Here is a 15,591-nt window from a genome sequence, read left to right on the forward strand (position 1 = left end):
TCTTCTTCCTCCTCCTCTTCCTCTTTCTTGCCCTCCTCCTCCTCTTCCTCCTCGTCGCCCACCTCACATATGCACTCGTCCTCATCCTCTCACATTTTTTCTTATCCATTCTCAGACTTTCTCCTTCCCACCTTCAACAACCTGTTTTCTCTCTGAACTGGCTTATATTGGTTGTGTCACATCTTTTGAAACAGGCTAAATACATTTTGAGTGTTTGTGTTCAATCAATGACGTGTGTTCTCTATTTGTATTTGATTGTTGCCTCTTGTGTTTACCAGTATGGATGACGTGTGCAATAGAGTGCAGAATGTGTTTTGAGAATGAGAATGTGTTTAGAGTTTTGCTGAAAAGTCTAAGTGAGATCTGCAAATTGTGTTTTAGCATGTGAAATGTTTTAAGGTATTGACAACAGACTGCACAATTAGCTAAATGAGTTCAGGCAACTGAGAACTTTGTTCAGCCAATGGGTTTTAGTGTTTTAGCAATTGAGAAAAACTAACATGACGTGGCCACGACGAAACTATGTGAACCGAACATGTCCCCTCCCGCTCACCGTAATAATCTGCCAATGAATGGCACTTTGTGAACACTAGAGGGAGCCACAGTTATTAGTGAAGTAAAGCTGGGCGAGGCCTCGGTTCCTCACAGCGGAAGATGGCGTTCACATATGCTTTTCAGTGCCTTGCATTAAAATACAGTGTCACTAATACAGCTGAATGACTTTAGTGTTCTTTTTTAAATGTCATTACTACAGTAATAACTATAAATTATGCATAATAACATGCAACTAACCCTATCACTATAGTAAGTACATGTTAATTAATATTACTCAGTACCTAAATGTGTAATTACAGTGTAACAAAGACGCCTCAAAATAAAGTGTAACCCTGTATTCATACGACACAAGATATCAGTTGAATCCAAATGAAAACGCTGTAAATACACAAACAAGTATTCATGACTTCAATGAGCTCATTATTTCTGCCTTAAATTATTACATTGTTTAAATTAAGACATTTTTAGCTAACTGTGATTTTGTACATGTACATTTCTGAAATACATAACTTAGACAGATCCTCTGATAACAGATCACTCTAAAAAGTAATGTGGACTCATGTATTTTCTGTAAAGATGCTTTGAAATGATGTGTATTGTGAAAAGCACTATATAAATAAATGTGAATTGAATTGTATGAATTCAATTTTCATAATTTTTACAGTGAAATGTTTAAACCAATTCTTTGCATTAAATTGTAAATCTGCATCATGCTGGTACCATGTAAAAATAATTTTTCCAAGTTGTAAATGAAACAATTTCAGGTTTTTGCAAGAAAAACAGGTTTTCAACTTCAAATTTTTGCATTTCTTTGTGAAATTTCCTTGCAGTTTCCAAACAGCAAGACACAGGCTAGCTCGTAATGATTAACCAAGATAATCTTGCTATGAATATATAACACAAACCACTGTATTCTGTGTACAGCAGAGTGACTTCCTTCTTTTGCGGCTCACTAATGACCTTTGGTCCATATTGAAGTCTTCTATTGATTGGGAAGATGCGAAACCCTCCCCCTAAAACCAATCAGCATCCAGAGCTCAACAAGGCCTTCAGGAAAGGAAAAGACAAACGCTCAGGCTCCAAAATGTGCCGTCCTAAGCTTAGTTTGAATAGCACATTTAATACAACATGAGTTGGCCAAAGTGCTTTCCATTAAAACAATATTCCAACAGCATACATAGCAAAAAATACTTAAAATCACAACACCAAACCAAAGGGCAATTAAAATGCAAGACAACAGTAAAACGTAAAAGCCTGAGCCAGTAAATGCGCCTTCAAACGTGATTTATGAATTCGTGAAACCTTAAACAACATGGGCCGAGTTCCCAGTTCCCGGTTCCCAGTATGACGAACCAGTTTATAATATTATTTTAACAATAAAATGTGCTTCTGTAGCAATTTGTGCCTGTGTCTTGTCTTAAATATTCATAATGCCAATGGCAGCAGACGTAGTCATTCGGTAAAACCGATATAAATATTTAAATTGAATAATATTGTTTTTAATAACTAAAGGAACTACAATAATACAAATATAAAGCAGATTAGGCTTTTTTTCCTACTTTTTTCCCATTTCCCTGTGCAATGTTATCCTTGAACATGTTGGAGGGTTTAGAGTAGTCCAATAAAATGAATACATTTATGAGATCTGTGATAATGTTATTTTATATTTCTTCCGTGTTACACACTATATCTTAACATCAATGTCAAATCAGGTTTTTTCATGAATAATCATCTGCAAATGAATCATTTTATTGAATGACTTTTTTTGGTGACAATTTTTTGTAAAAAATGGTTTCGAAATTAATTATATCCCCATTACATTGTTTTTTACACTTTTAAAACCCTTATTCATCAATGACCCGTGTATCTATGCAGTGAAACGGTGTGTGTTCTGTGTGAGTCTCCAGGGTCTCATCAGCATTCACTGCATGTGGAGAGATGGGCGGGGGGGACAGTCCATTAGCATTAGCATCAGAGCTCATATCCTGCTAGCGCTTCCCTAGAGAGACTAGAGCGCTTTAAACCAGTCTCAACCCCCACAGCACAACTCAACCCAGCATAACACACACTGAGAGAGAACTCAACTCAACCCAGCATAACACACACTGAGAGAGAACTCAACTCAACCCAGCATAATACACACTGTGCATCAACCTAACTCAACTCAGCCCGTTTACAGCGCGTCGAGGACGACTTCTGCGATTCATTCCAGCTCATCAGAAGAGAGTTGAATATGAAAGGTGATATTCTGTGGATGATTGACTTGCATGTCAATGATTTACTACAATAGAGGTGCATTACTCTCCTCATACATATGCAAACCCCCTCCTGCCATCTGGATGTTTCCTCCAGATCCTGATCTCCATCTGCTCTGGATTGATCACTTTGAGGATCACCAGAAGCTGCATATACAGTAGTAGTCGAAATGATTCAGGCCCCATTGCAAATCAGGTTTACTGGCAGATTTACAGACGTTCAGCTGTTTGCAATGAACTAATCAAACAAAAGTGACTGAAATAGCTCAACACAACAAATGTTTCAAACAGTTTTCCTAAATTCAACTGAAAATGCAACGTTTAGTGACAGTCTCAAAATTATTCCTCACAACAGCAAAAAAAAATGCAGATTCATCTCTTGACTATAATATAACCCTAATATAATATATACACTTTGCAGGAAGATTTTTTTTTTGAAAGAAATTAATAATTTTAATGTTACAGTAGATTTCTATTTCAAATGAATGTTGTTTTTGTAACTTTCTATTCATCAAAGAATCCTGAATTATTATTATTTTATCGCGGTTTAAACAATAATATGAAGCAGCACAACTGTTTTCAACACTGATAATAATCATAAATGTTTCTTCAGCATCAAATCATCATATTAGAGTGATTTCTGAAGGATCATGTGACACTGAAGACTGGAGTAATGATGCTGGAAATTCAGCTTTGATCACAGGAATAAATTACACTTTACTATATATTCACATAGAAAACAGATATTTTAAATTGTAATAATATTTCACAATATTACTGATTTTACTGTATTTTTGATCAAATAAATGCAGCCTTGGAGAGCAGAAGAGACTCTTTCAAAATCATATTCAATAGGCCACTGAAAAGTATCTATAAAATAGCTTTATATTAACAGATTAACTGGATATTTGTGTGCGATGTATTTTATGCTTATTACAGTATTACACTGTCAGTTTCTAGTTATTGTCTCATTTATCACATCAGTAAATATGTTTTTTCTTTTACATCTGTGGACTTAAAAATAACAGGGCAAAAGAATGATCTCATGGTTTGAGTCTGAGCCAGGGCTGTAAAGAGAGAGAGTCTTGGGGTCATTGAGTTGTGTGTGTGTGAGAACAGCTGACTGTGGGAGTGGAGATGAAGTGTGTGTGACTCAGGATCCTGTGGGGGGAAGGGCAGCCGAGACACAAAGACCAACATGTTAAAGGAGCAGTTCCTCAATAATGAACATCTGACGCAGCGGCTCATAACACTGCAGTTAATGCCTTATACTGTATATATATATATATCCAGCGCTGGATTACTGATCATGACGTATCGATCGTGTGGATCGGGATCATGATATCCTGTGGGATCTGGTGAATTTCCCATCAGTCGAAGCTCAGCGAGAAACAGCTGTTCACATGAGAGATATTCTGTGCTGAGATCTTATTCATGAGTAATGAAGAACTGCAGCCTCTGCTTTACCACACACACACACACACACACACACACACACACACACACTCTCTCACACACACAGACTGTGTGTGTGTGTGTGAGAGAGAGAGAATGTGTGTGTGCACATGTGTGCATGAGTGTGTGTCTGTGTTAGTGTGTCTGAGTGTGTGTGTGTGTTAGTGTGTATCTGTGTGGATGTGTGTGTTAGTGTCTGAGTGCGTGTGTGTGAGAGTGTGTCTGTGTGTTTGTGTGAGTGAGTGGGAGGAGAGGAGAGGAGAGGGAGGAGAGGAGAGGAGAGGAGAGGAGAGGAGAGGAGAGGAGAGGAGAGGAGAGGAGAGGAGAGGAGAGGGAGGAGAGAGGAGAGGAGAGGAGAGGAGAGGAGAGGAGAGGGAGGAGAGGAGAGGAGAGGAGAGGAGAGGAGAGGAGAGGAGAGGAGAGGAGAGGAGAGGAGAGGAGAGGAGAGGAGAGGAGAGGAGAGGAGAGGGAGGAGAGGAGAGGAGAGGAGAGGAGAGGAGAGGAGAGGAGAGGAGAGGAGAGGAGAGGAGAGGAGAGGAGAGGAGAGGAGAGGAGAGGAGAGGAGAGGAGAGGAGAGGAGAGGAGAGGAGAGGAGAGGAGAGGAGAGGAGAGGAGAGAAGCTGCGAGAGGAAGTTATTCTGATTCATCATTACCAGGAACAATAATGATGTGCATAAATCATTTAGAATAAACACTGCAATAGCCCATAAAAAAAATGAGAATTGTCCATTTTGATTTAATCGTTACTAAGTATATTCAGTTTATTATTTATGTAATAAGTAATCTTTTTAAATGTATGCTAAAGTGTCATTTTTCACAAGAGTATTTCTGCTTTACCAATGCAAACACTAATGCTAAAACAGTCCCGATGGCTACTCCCTTCCTGATTAGTGTTCACAGTTTTAGCATCTAATAACCCTTCTAATATTTGATGATAATAATAATAATAATAATTTGTTACATTTATATAGCGCTTTTTCTGAGACCTCAAAGCGCTTTACATAGAAGGGGGGGAATCTCCTCAACCACCAGCAATGTGCAGCATCCACTTGGATGATGTGACGGCAGCCATATTGCGCCAGAACGCCCAACACACACCAGCTTATTGGTGGAGAGGAGACATTGATGAAGCCAATCAGTATATTAGATGACCAGATAGATTTTCATAAGAATGATGCCGGGAACACAGGATCATTTTTAGCCTGATTTATCATCCATCACATGAGATCTATAAATCCTGAGTGTTTCTCCTGAGCGAGCACGTGGTGCACTGGACCCACAGAGACTGCAGACTCAATAACACCAAACCCAGTCACTGACACACACACTGCACTGCTCTCTAATGCTGTTATCCGGCATCGGTTACAATGTACAAACAGAGTAACAACTTAAATGTGCAGCTTTGACTCCCCTGTGGCATAAATAATTGCTTATGTAAAAAAATGCTTATCATGCGACAGCTGGATGAAAGGAGAAGTGGTGAAAGAAGAAAAGACTCGAGTTCTTCCTCTTTTGCACTCATGCCATTGTGAAAAAGAATTGAGCTTAATTGCATTGAGTGTAATGATGAAATAAAACGCCACTTAAATTAACTTAAGTAGACTTTCATGACTGCTTCTAACAATGTCTAATGAGACGTTTTGCTTTCAATTTTAATCATTATGTTATAATGACGTAGACATATTTTGTTGACTATGAGGCGTGAAGTGAGACAGGGTGTGCAAGATTAATAAGTGTGATTTATAATTGTGATTTTCTGCAACACTGAGATGGACTCTGAGTGAAAGTCAATGTGAATATCTTTTTGCAACACATTTTCCTTCTGTAATGTCACATATTTCCGAATGAAACTAAGATATTTAACCAGGAAGAAAAATGTGTGACCCTAGTGGGGGAAAAACTAAATACTAAAATGTATTTGCAATACATTTATTTTATGCTAAGTATACTACAAATACATTTACATATTTATGTCCTAAATATAAATACCCTGCAATTGTACTTTTAGTGTACTAAACTGATATACTTAAAAACAACTAATTTTGAATTAGTTCATTAGTTCAAAAGTTAGTTTTGAATAGTTATCCAGAAATAGTGCTGAAGTTCAACTAAAGATATACTGAAGTATATTTGATTGTGCTAAAGTGAAACTATTGCAAGTATACTTTAAATATCTTTTAAATACTGATATTATACAGAGATCATACTATCCTTACTAATAGTGATATTAAAACTATATTAATCATTAATACTCATATTAATATTAAGAAATGTGCATTGTGCAATAAAGAAGTGCTCCAAATAAAGTTTAATTATAATATTTATATCAGTAAGTGATATGTTAATAGTTTTGAAGTATAGTTCGTATGAAATAAATGTATTTTAAATAGATTTTGGTATAGGCTTTTTGCCAGTGGACTTCATTGGATTGTCTCGATCTGGCTATTATTGGTAAACATTACTGAAATGAGGTGACATTAATAGAGAAGGAAAGTCATTTCCGAGGAGGATCAAATTCACATTTTGATTAAAGTCGTGATAAAGTGTTAGTAGAAACAGATCTTTTGTTCTGTATTGTGAAGGACTCATGCAGGGCAGGGACGTGATGCTCTGCATTGGTTGTTGATTAAATTGCACTCAAAAATGAATGTGAACTGGTTTTCAATTGAAGGGATAGTTCACCTTAAAATTTAGTCATCATTTAATGCCGTTCTAATGTTGTGTGCCCTTCTTTCTTTTATCATTAATGAAAGCAGGTTAATTAGGCTCCTGTCACTTTAAGAGCTAATGCATGGATCCACTATACTGTTACACGTGTGTTTTCTTTCTCAACTGTGTACGTTTACTTAAGACATAACTCACTGTGTTTACGTGAATACTCTCCAAAAGGGCATTTAGACTGCGGTAAACCTCGGGATAAACAGAGAGACTAATATTAGCGTAGACGCCATTCTTCATAGGATGTAACGAGTACATCAGGATTTATGGGAAGTGTTCCCGGTTCCGGCTGACCTAATCTATGCAGCCTAACATTGACTTATAGAAGTCTATAATGTGTTATGTGTACAGTATGCTAGGTCAAAGAGATGTGTCTTTAGTCTAGCTTTGAACTGACAGTGTGTCTGCTTCCCGTACAATGTTAGGAAGACTGTTCCAGAGTTTTGGTGCTAAATAGGAGAAGGATCTACCGCCAGCAGTCGATTTTGATATTCTAGGTATTATCAACTGGCCGGAATTTTGAGATCGCAATAGACGTGAAGGACTATAATGCGTTAAGAGCTCGCTCAAGTACTGCGGAGCTAAACCATTTAGTGCTTTGTAAGTAATCAGCAATATTTTCTAATTTATGCGATGTTTAATAGGTAGCCAATGCAGTGTTGACAGAACCGGGCTAATATGGTCATACTTCCTGGTTCTGGTAAGAACTCGAGCTGCTGCGTTTTGGACCAGCTGTAGTTTGTTTATTAAGCGTGCAGGGCAACCACCCAAAAGGCAAATTTTGTGCCTTCACATTTAGGTGCGTATCCGAAGCACATTTCCTTATCCGCAATCCTCTCCGACTCCGAAACCGCCTGGGGAACAGTGTCTCTTTTGCGTCTTAATGCGTTTTTAAAAACAAACACGTTCTGCAGTTTAGCAACAGTAGACTGCATTTTTAAAAATTTCATATCGTAAATCACTATATGGGATAATTCTGTAATACTTTTGTCTCTTTCTTTTAAAAGCTTGATGCTGGTCGCTATTCACTGCCATTATATGGAAGAGCGCGAGCAGGACATTTTATTAACAAATCTCCTTTTGTGGTCCATAAAAGAAAAAAAGGGCATACGGCATTAGAACAACACCAGGGTGAGTAAATTATGACTTAATTTTCATTTTAGGGTGAACTCTCCCTTTAAGCTGACTAAAGAGAGATCTGTTGTTTCTCTGCGAAGTTATGACATTTAGATTGAACAACATGAGATCAAAAACAATTTTATAAAAAGTAATTTACATGCATGAAAGATCTTTACAGAAAGATCTATAACATGCTTTAACAAAACAAATATTTTACATTCATAACAACTATGTTGAATGAACACTGATTCTGCTGAACAAGAATCTAATATATTGGTAACACTTTACATTAAGGTTCATTAGTTTACTATAGTTAGCATGAACTAAGAATAAACAATACTTCTTTAGCAGTTATTAATCTTAGTGAATATTAATTTCAACATTTACTGATACGTTATTAAAATCAAAGGTTGTATTTGTTAACATTAGTTAATGCACTGTGAACTAACATGAACAAACACTGAACAGCTGTGTTTTTATTAACTAACATTAACAAAGATTAATAAATACAGTAACAAATGTATTGCTCATTGTTAGTTCATGTTACATTATCTAATGTTAACTAATGAAACTTATTGTAAAGTGTTACCAATATATTAGATCTCACAAATATGATAGACATCATAAAAATGAAAATATATCTATTTACAAACATGTATGCACATAACGTCTTTGTTTGTTCTCACTTTTCATCTCCACCCTCTTTTACTCACACCTTCCCTGGAAAACGAGCTCTTCATATTTCTTACTGCTTATAATATTATAGGCCTGTTCCTCATTCTTTATCCTTCTCTTGTCAACATGCAAAAGCATTCCCAATGTGTTCAACATAAGAAAAAAGTCTTATGAGTTTGCAATAGTGCTGTGCAACGATTAATCCAAATCGCATCCAAAAATAAGTTTCTGTTAACATAATATATCTGTGTGTACTGTGTATAATTATTTTGTATATATAAATACACACACATGCATGTATATATTTAAGAAAAATGTGTTATTTATATATAAAATATTTATGATTATATATAATATAAATTATATATGAATATATATACAGTATATACATGCAAATATTTCTTAAATATATTCATGCATGTGTGTGTATTTATATATACAAAATAATTATACACAGTACATATATTATGTAAACACAAACTTTTATTTTGTATGCGATTAATCGTGATTAATCGCGATTAATCGTTGCCCTGCACTAGAAACAAGTCATATGGGTTTGGAAGGACAAGGAGGGCAATAGATTTTGACCAAATTGCAAGCATGCCTTATATAAAACTAACTGGAACTTATTAATACAGAAAAGCCTTCATGAAACTGCCGTGACTAACGTGACTAATCTGCAAGTATTCACTGTAATTAACCTATTTTAATCGTGAAACAATAGGAGTACATAAGTAGCCTCACTTCAAATGATCTGAATCCCAGAGTAGCATCTGCTTGTGTAACAGTATCTGCAGTCTTATCTGGCCAGCCCTCTGAAAACCCCGAGGACTTTACCCATGATGCAGCAGGACTGGGGCAAACCCTCATTCTCCAGGTTTAAGTCACAGCAACTGCGCCATGGCAGATTACATTACCATGCATTCCCTCTCCAGATTAGTTTTTAATAATACAACTGCACCCAAACCAGAGATGTGTCTGCCTGCGAAACATAAAACCCCAATACAATTACATTTCTCTCTTCTTCACTTACACACACACACACACACAAGACTTTTAAAGGGTTAGTTCACCCAAACATGAAAATTCTGTCTTTAATTACTCACGCTATAATATCTAGCCAGACTTTTGTTCACCTTCGAAACACAAATGAAGATATTTTTTATTAAATCTGAGAGATTTCTGACAGGCTACGCAACTACCGCTTTCAAGCCCCAGAGAGGCAGTAAAGACATCATTACAGTAATCCAGTGATTCTGATTTATGGTAAATTTGGAGATTAATATTTTGTAAATAAAGTGGTAAATTGTGATTCTCGTGTCGCTTCATAAAATCGGGGTTAAACCACGGTATTCATTCACATGGATTACTTTTATGTCTCTGAAAGTGGTAGTTGCATACAGTAGCTGTCAGTGGAGGGACAGAAGTCTCTCAGATTTCATCAAAAATATCTTCATTTGTGTTGTGAAGATGAACGAAAGCCATACGGGTTTGGATCGACATGAGGGTGAGTAATTAATGACAGAATTTTCATTTTTGGCTGAACTATCTCTTTAACTTTTCTTAATGTAGATTTGAGAAACCGAACTGGCACTACAAAGGGCTTCATGTTGCTAAAACATCACTAGACATCTTCATCTCTGGCTCTGTGCACTTGCTTCTAGTAGTAGCACTCAATAATGAAACAAGTAGGGGTGTAACGATACCCTCATGTCACGATTCGATACAGATACTGAACTCACGATACAATATTATTGGGATACCCCAAGACATATGGTAAAGGTTAACAAAAAATGTACTGCTGATTAAAATGCTAAATTTGGTGTTTCATTGTGTGTGTAAATGAATAGTCTTGGACTTGGTGCTGAAACCCAAAGCACAGGACAATAGAGACACCAGAATAAACATATTCATGATTCTGAAGATGAAAACACAGAATTATTTTAGACGAATATGCTTACACTCTGTACTATACTGAATATACTTGCACTAGATATATTTAAAATAATGTAGGCCATTTTTACTGGTAACATCAGACATTTGGCATTATCAGGACCCACAAATATTCCCCCAATGCATTAATATACATCATATTCAACATTATATCTAGTAGTTTCATATAGTACTGACACTAAAACTCTGAAAACGTGAATTTTTTTCTCACACAGTAATTTGTGAGACTATAGCCTACTCATATACTATACACATATTGTGACACAATATATTGTTACACCCCTAGAAACAAGTGCTCTATGTAGTAAACGCAGGACAAATTAACAGCAATGTATAATATTTTTATTTAACACTGTGTGTACTGAGCTATTCTGTTTTTTGTTAAATTATCTATTCAACAAAGCTTATACATTTTTACAATCTTATCCATTTTACTAGTTATGATATTTAAGCCTGGGAACACATAACATTTCAGAGCCATAAACAAAGAAGTGTTTTCGAAATGTACAGCTTCATTACAGGGCTTTGCTTCTGTGGTATGTCAACTATTCTCTTTCCCTTTTTTATACAAAACAGTGCTGCCGCAGAAAATCACACGTTAACATCAAATTTGATTGACAGTCGTTTAGGGCTAATCAGCATTCTCTGCCTCTACTGTGATTGGATAGAATGATAGTTGTGGGCGGGCTTTAGACAGACAGCTAATGGTGTTCTGATACATACTAACCATGTGTGTCCGGGGGCGGGGCTTGAGGAGTCTATTTATATGGGGGAAGTGTCTTTTCTCAACCAGTTGAAGAAAGAAAAAGGTTAGTTGCCTCCTCAAATCTTATTACCCAAGAGTGAAAATGAGGGAAATCGTGCATCTTCAAGCCGGACAGTGCGGTAACCAGATTGGAGCCAAGGTTTGTTTTTTATTTTTTTTTTATTTTTTTTTTTCATTATTAGATTTTTTTAATCGAAATTTGCAGTTGTTGTTGGTTTAATATTTGGTGTTAGTGTTTATAGAATAGAATATGTAATAATAATAATAATAATAATAAAAAAATATTGAATCGTTAATATTTTCTCTAATGTGCCGTATTGTTCACAGTCCAATAGTCCAAACTACTCTGATCTCGTTTAAATGAAATCTAGGTCATACATGTGCTTCCTCGTTCGGGTTTATTTGGTTAGATTGAAACTATTAAAAGATTTTCGAAGATTATGTATTTTAGCAGTTGGCCAAAATGTATGTAAATAAATAAAAAATCCATGTCAATTCTTCGTCTCGCCGGCGAATGTCTGGGAGCTTCCCTTTGTGAGATTCACTGCAGTGCGACAAAAGGAAGTGAACATGTAAGCGCAGTCTAAATATAGCCATATCCCAGATTTTTTTAAGGAAATAATCGCACTAAATATTACAAAAACAAAAATCTAATAGCACCGGCCTGTTAATTCGGATATTTATTTATTTATTTATTTCCGAAATGTAGACGCCCAATAAATCGATTAGGGTATGAGCGCACCGGAAATGGATTTCAGCCAACCGGTGCGCGTGGCGCGCGCGCGAGTTTTGCGCGGGAGGAATCCAAAGAAGATCATTTGTTAGTGACGTTGTAACACATTTTAACCGAAATTAAAATATATAAAAGCGCTTTATATGTAAAAAAATTGTATACACCGTATGAGGCCTAAAAGCATGTTAATGCGAAATATGCGTGGGAGTTTGTGAACAGTTGGCTCCTTTTGTTAAGCCCGCTCGGTGAATATTTGAAAAGCGTGAAAGAAATGAAATGAAAGACCTTATTCACAACAGCGCCATCTTTAATTTGTAACGGTAATGAAAGCAAGGCTGTGAGGGATAGACATCTCTTCAGTCTGTAATTTAATTTTTTTTATCGTTCTGCTTATGAAACACTACAAAACAAATAATTCCGAAAAATTTGTTGGAAAAAAAAAATCCCAGGCAATTTGAGCTTTGAAAAATAATTGATCTAGGAGCTTTATTCGGTTTACAGCAGATACCATTAAAAACACTATCCCTCACAGCCTCTCTTTCATGCATGTCATGGCTCCGCTCTGATTAAAGTCTATTTCAGTCCACAATATACAAAAACATTGTTGATTTTAAATCTGGCATGGATTACTGAGAACATCGTTGTTAATTGTTGCCTGTAGCTTTAAGCACAATCTACTCAAGTCACTAATAGTATTGTTTATTATATCCCGTAGTTCTGGGAGGTTATCAGTGATGAGCATGGTATTGATCCAACCGGCACATATCATGGTGACAGCGACCTCCAGCTCGACAGGATCAATGTCTATTACAATGAGGCATCAGGTACGTCTACATATCAATACTACCAAGAGAGCATTATGATTTTTTTATTATGGGAAACATATTATGGTAAAATAATTTTGATTTTAGTTTTGTATTTTATTTTATTAAGCCATATTAACCCTGTGTTTTATCATGTTTTAGGAGGCAAATACGTGCCCCGTGCTGTGTTGGTGGATTTGGAGCCTGGAACCATGGACTCTGTGAGGTCCGGACCCTTCGGCCAGGTCTTCAGGCCAGACAACTTTGTTTTTGGTGGGTATTGTTATTGACAGTGTTGTCATTATACTGGAATTTCCAACTTCGGTATGATACCTTGCAAAAATATCAATATTTCATACCATTTTTCGATACCACAGTTTTTTTTTTTTTTTTTGAGATTTGGGTTTATTAAAATGCTAAATTTAGTGTTACATTGTGTGTGTAAATGAATAGGCTTTGACTTGGTCCTGGAAACCCAATGCACAGGACAATAGAGACACCAGAATCAATAATCTGAATAAAAAAAAATAGTAATTTTTTTGTGATGGCTTACACACTGAACAGGGAGGCTTTATTTGAATCATTGAACTAAATTGATCCCCTCCCCCCAAATTGCAAATGATAACACATATAAATACAATAGAATAAAGAGACAAATGAAATAAACATGGCTTTGAGTTTTTCAGGTTTCCTAACACTAATTTGTGTAGCATTTCTTAACTGAATACTAAAGTAATCAAATGTACAATAACACTGGATAGTTTTCATTTTTAAAAATTAAATACAGATTAATGCTTACAATTAATGTTACAAAACAAGATCAACGAGTGATTTTCTTTGTCTTTTGTTCTTTAATTAACATGACACGTCAAGATCCAATATACTGTTACACAACATGCGTTTTATCTCAACTATTTACGTTCCAAAACTGACTGTTCACCTAGATACTCTGCAAGATGGGCATTTCGACATTTTTGTATGCATTTGACCGTTTAATTGCAATAAGCCATGGGAAAAAAAGGTCAATTTGGTTCTCATGGCTTTATGAGAGTGGAGAAATTATGCGCTATTCAACCGGAGCGAGTAAGACGAGTGAGTGACAGGAGGCGGGTGTGTGTCAATTCGCTGTCGTAGAGAAGAGATAGTGTATCAATACTGCAGAAAAAGAGTATTAGAGCCATTTCCGATATTTCAGTATCAATACGTATCGAAATATCGATATTTTTGACAACACTAGTTATTGAAGAAAATGCCATATATTTGTTCAAAATGAGGATGTTTTAAATATTTTTTACAGGTCAGAGTGGTGCTGGAAACAACTGGGCTAAAGGCCACTACACGGAGGGAGCGGAGCTGGTGGACTCTGTCCTGGACGTGGTTCGTAAAGAAGCCGAAAGCTGCGACTGCCTGCAGGGCTTCCAGCTCACACACTCTCTGGGTGGAGGAACCGGCTCCGGCATGGGAACGCTCCTCATCAGCAAGATCCGCGAGGAGTATCCCGACCGCATCATGAACACCTTCAGCGTCGTGCCCTCACCTAAAGTGTCCGACACCGTGGTGGAGCCTTACAACGCCACACTCTCTGTGCATCAACTGGTTGAGAACACAGACGAGACCTATTGTATCGACAACGAAGCGCTGTACGACATCTGCTTCCGCACGCTTAAACTCACCACTCCTTCATACGGCGATCTGAACCATCTCGTGTCCGCTACTATGAGCGGCGTCACCACCTGCCTGCGTTTCCCCGGCCAGCTAAACGCCGATCTGCGCAAGCTAGCCGTGAACATGGTGCCTTTCCCTCGCCTCCACTTCTTCATGCCCGGCTTCGCTCCTCTCACCAGCAGGGGAAGCCAACAGTACCGTTCCCTGACCGTACCAGAGCTCACTCAGCAAATGTTCGACGCCAAGAACATGATGGCGGCTTGCGACCCGCGCCACGGACGCTACCTCACAGTCGCCGCTATCTTCCGTGGCCGCATGTCCATGAAGGAGGTCGACGAGCAGATGCTCAACGTTCAGAACAAGAACAGCAGCTACTTCGTCGAATGGATCCCAAACAACGTCAAAACCGCCGTTTGCGACATCCCGCCGCGCGGGCTCAAAATGGCCGCCACCTTCATCGGGAACAGCACTGCCATCCAGGAGCTCTTCAAGCGCATTTCCGAGCAGTTCACCGCCATGTTCCGGCGCAAAGCTTTCCTCCACTGGTACACAGGAGAAGGCATGGATGAGATGGAGTTCACCGAGGCCGAGAGCAACATGAACGACCTGGTGTCCGAGTATCAGCAGTATCAGGACGCCACCGCGGAAGAGGAGGGCGAGTTTGAGGAGGAGGGAGAGGAAGAGCTGGCTTAGATCTCTCTTAATATACGTGTGGTTTTCCAAGATGTATCATTTTGCTCTCGTACAAGGAAAAAAATGTCAGTTTTCTTCTTTTGTTCTTGTCTCTTGTTTGTACAGATGTCATTAAAATACCTTTTCTTCCGTTAAGATGTCTTCCTCTTTATTTACTTAGTTTGCACTCAATGGAACCCATCCTTATTCTTTACTGGTCAC

At 37.6% G+C, this 15,591-nt stretch overlaps 1 protein-coding gene across 1 annotated transcript; it reads left to right on the top strand.

Moving 5' to 3' along the window:
* The first annotated feature begins 11,462 nt into the window (after nucleotides 1-11,462).
* tubb2b (tubulin, beta 2b) lies at nucleotides 11,463-15,525 on the top strand. The gene is made up of 4 exons (XM_084138330.1): nucleotides 11,463-11,635; nucleotides 12,945-13,053; nucleotides 13,195-13,305; nucleotides 14,330-15,525. The coding sequence occupies exons 1-4, from the start codon at nucleotides 11,579-11,581 to the stop codon at nucleotides 15,388-15,390; spliced, it is 1,338 nt and encodes a 445-aa protein (XP_083994456.1). The 5' UTR covers nucleotides 11,463-11,578; the 3' UTR covers nucleotides 15,391-15,525.
* The last annotated feature ends 66 nt before the right edge of the window (nucleotides 15,526-15,591 follow it).

This window comes from Abramis brama (genome assembly GCF_963993115.1).
Source record: "Abramis brama genome assembly, chromosome: 16".
NCBI classification, from domain to species: domain Eukaryota; kingdom Metazoa; phylum Chordata; class Actinopteri; order Cypriniformes; family Leuciscidae; genus Abramis; species Abramis brama.

Excerpts from the sequence above, each read along its gene's own strand:
- tubb2b (XM_084138330.1), top strand. The coding sequence starts at position 11,579 with ATGAGGGAAATCGTGCATCTTCAAGCCGGACAGTGCGGTAACCAGATT. Across the intron at positions 11,636-12,944 it reads GTAACCAGATTGGAGCCAAG|TTCTGGGAGGTTATCAGTGA; the intron begins GTTTGTTTTTTA and ends TATATCCCGTAG. Across the intron at positions 13,054-13,194 it reads CTATTACAATGAGGCATCAG|GAGGCAAATACGTGCCCCGT; the intron begins GTACGTCTACAT and ends ATCATGTTTTAG.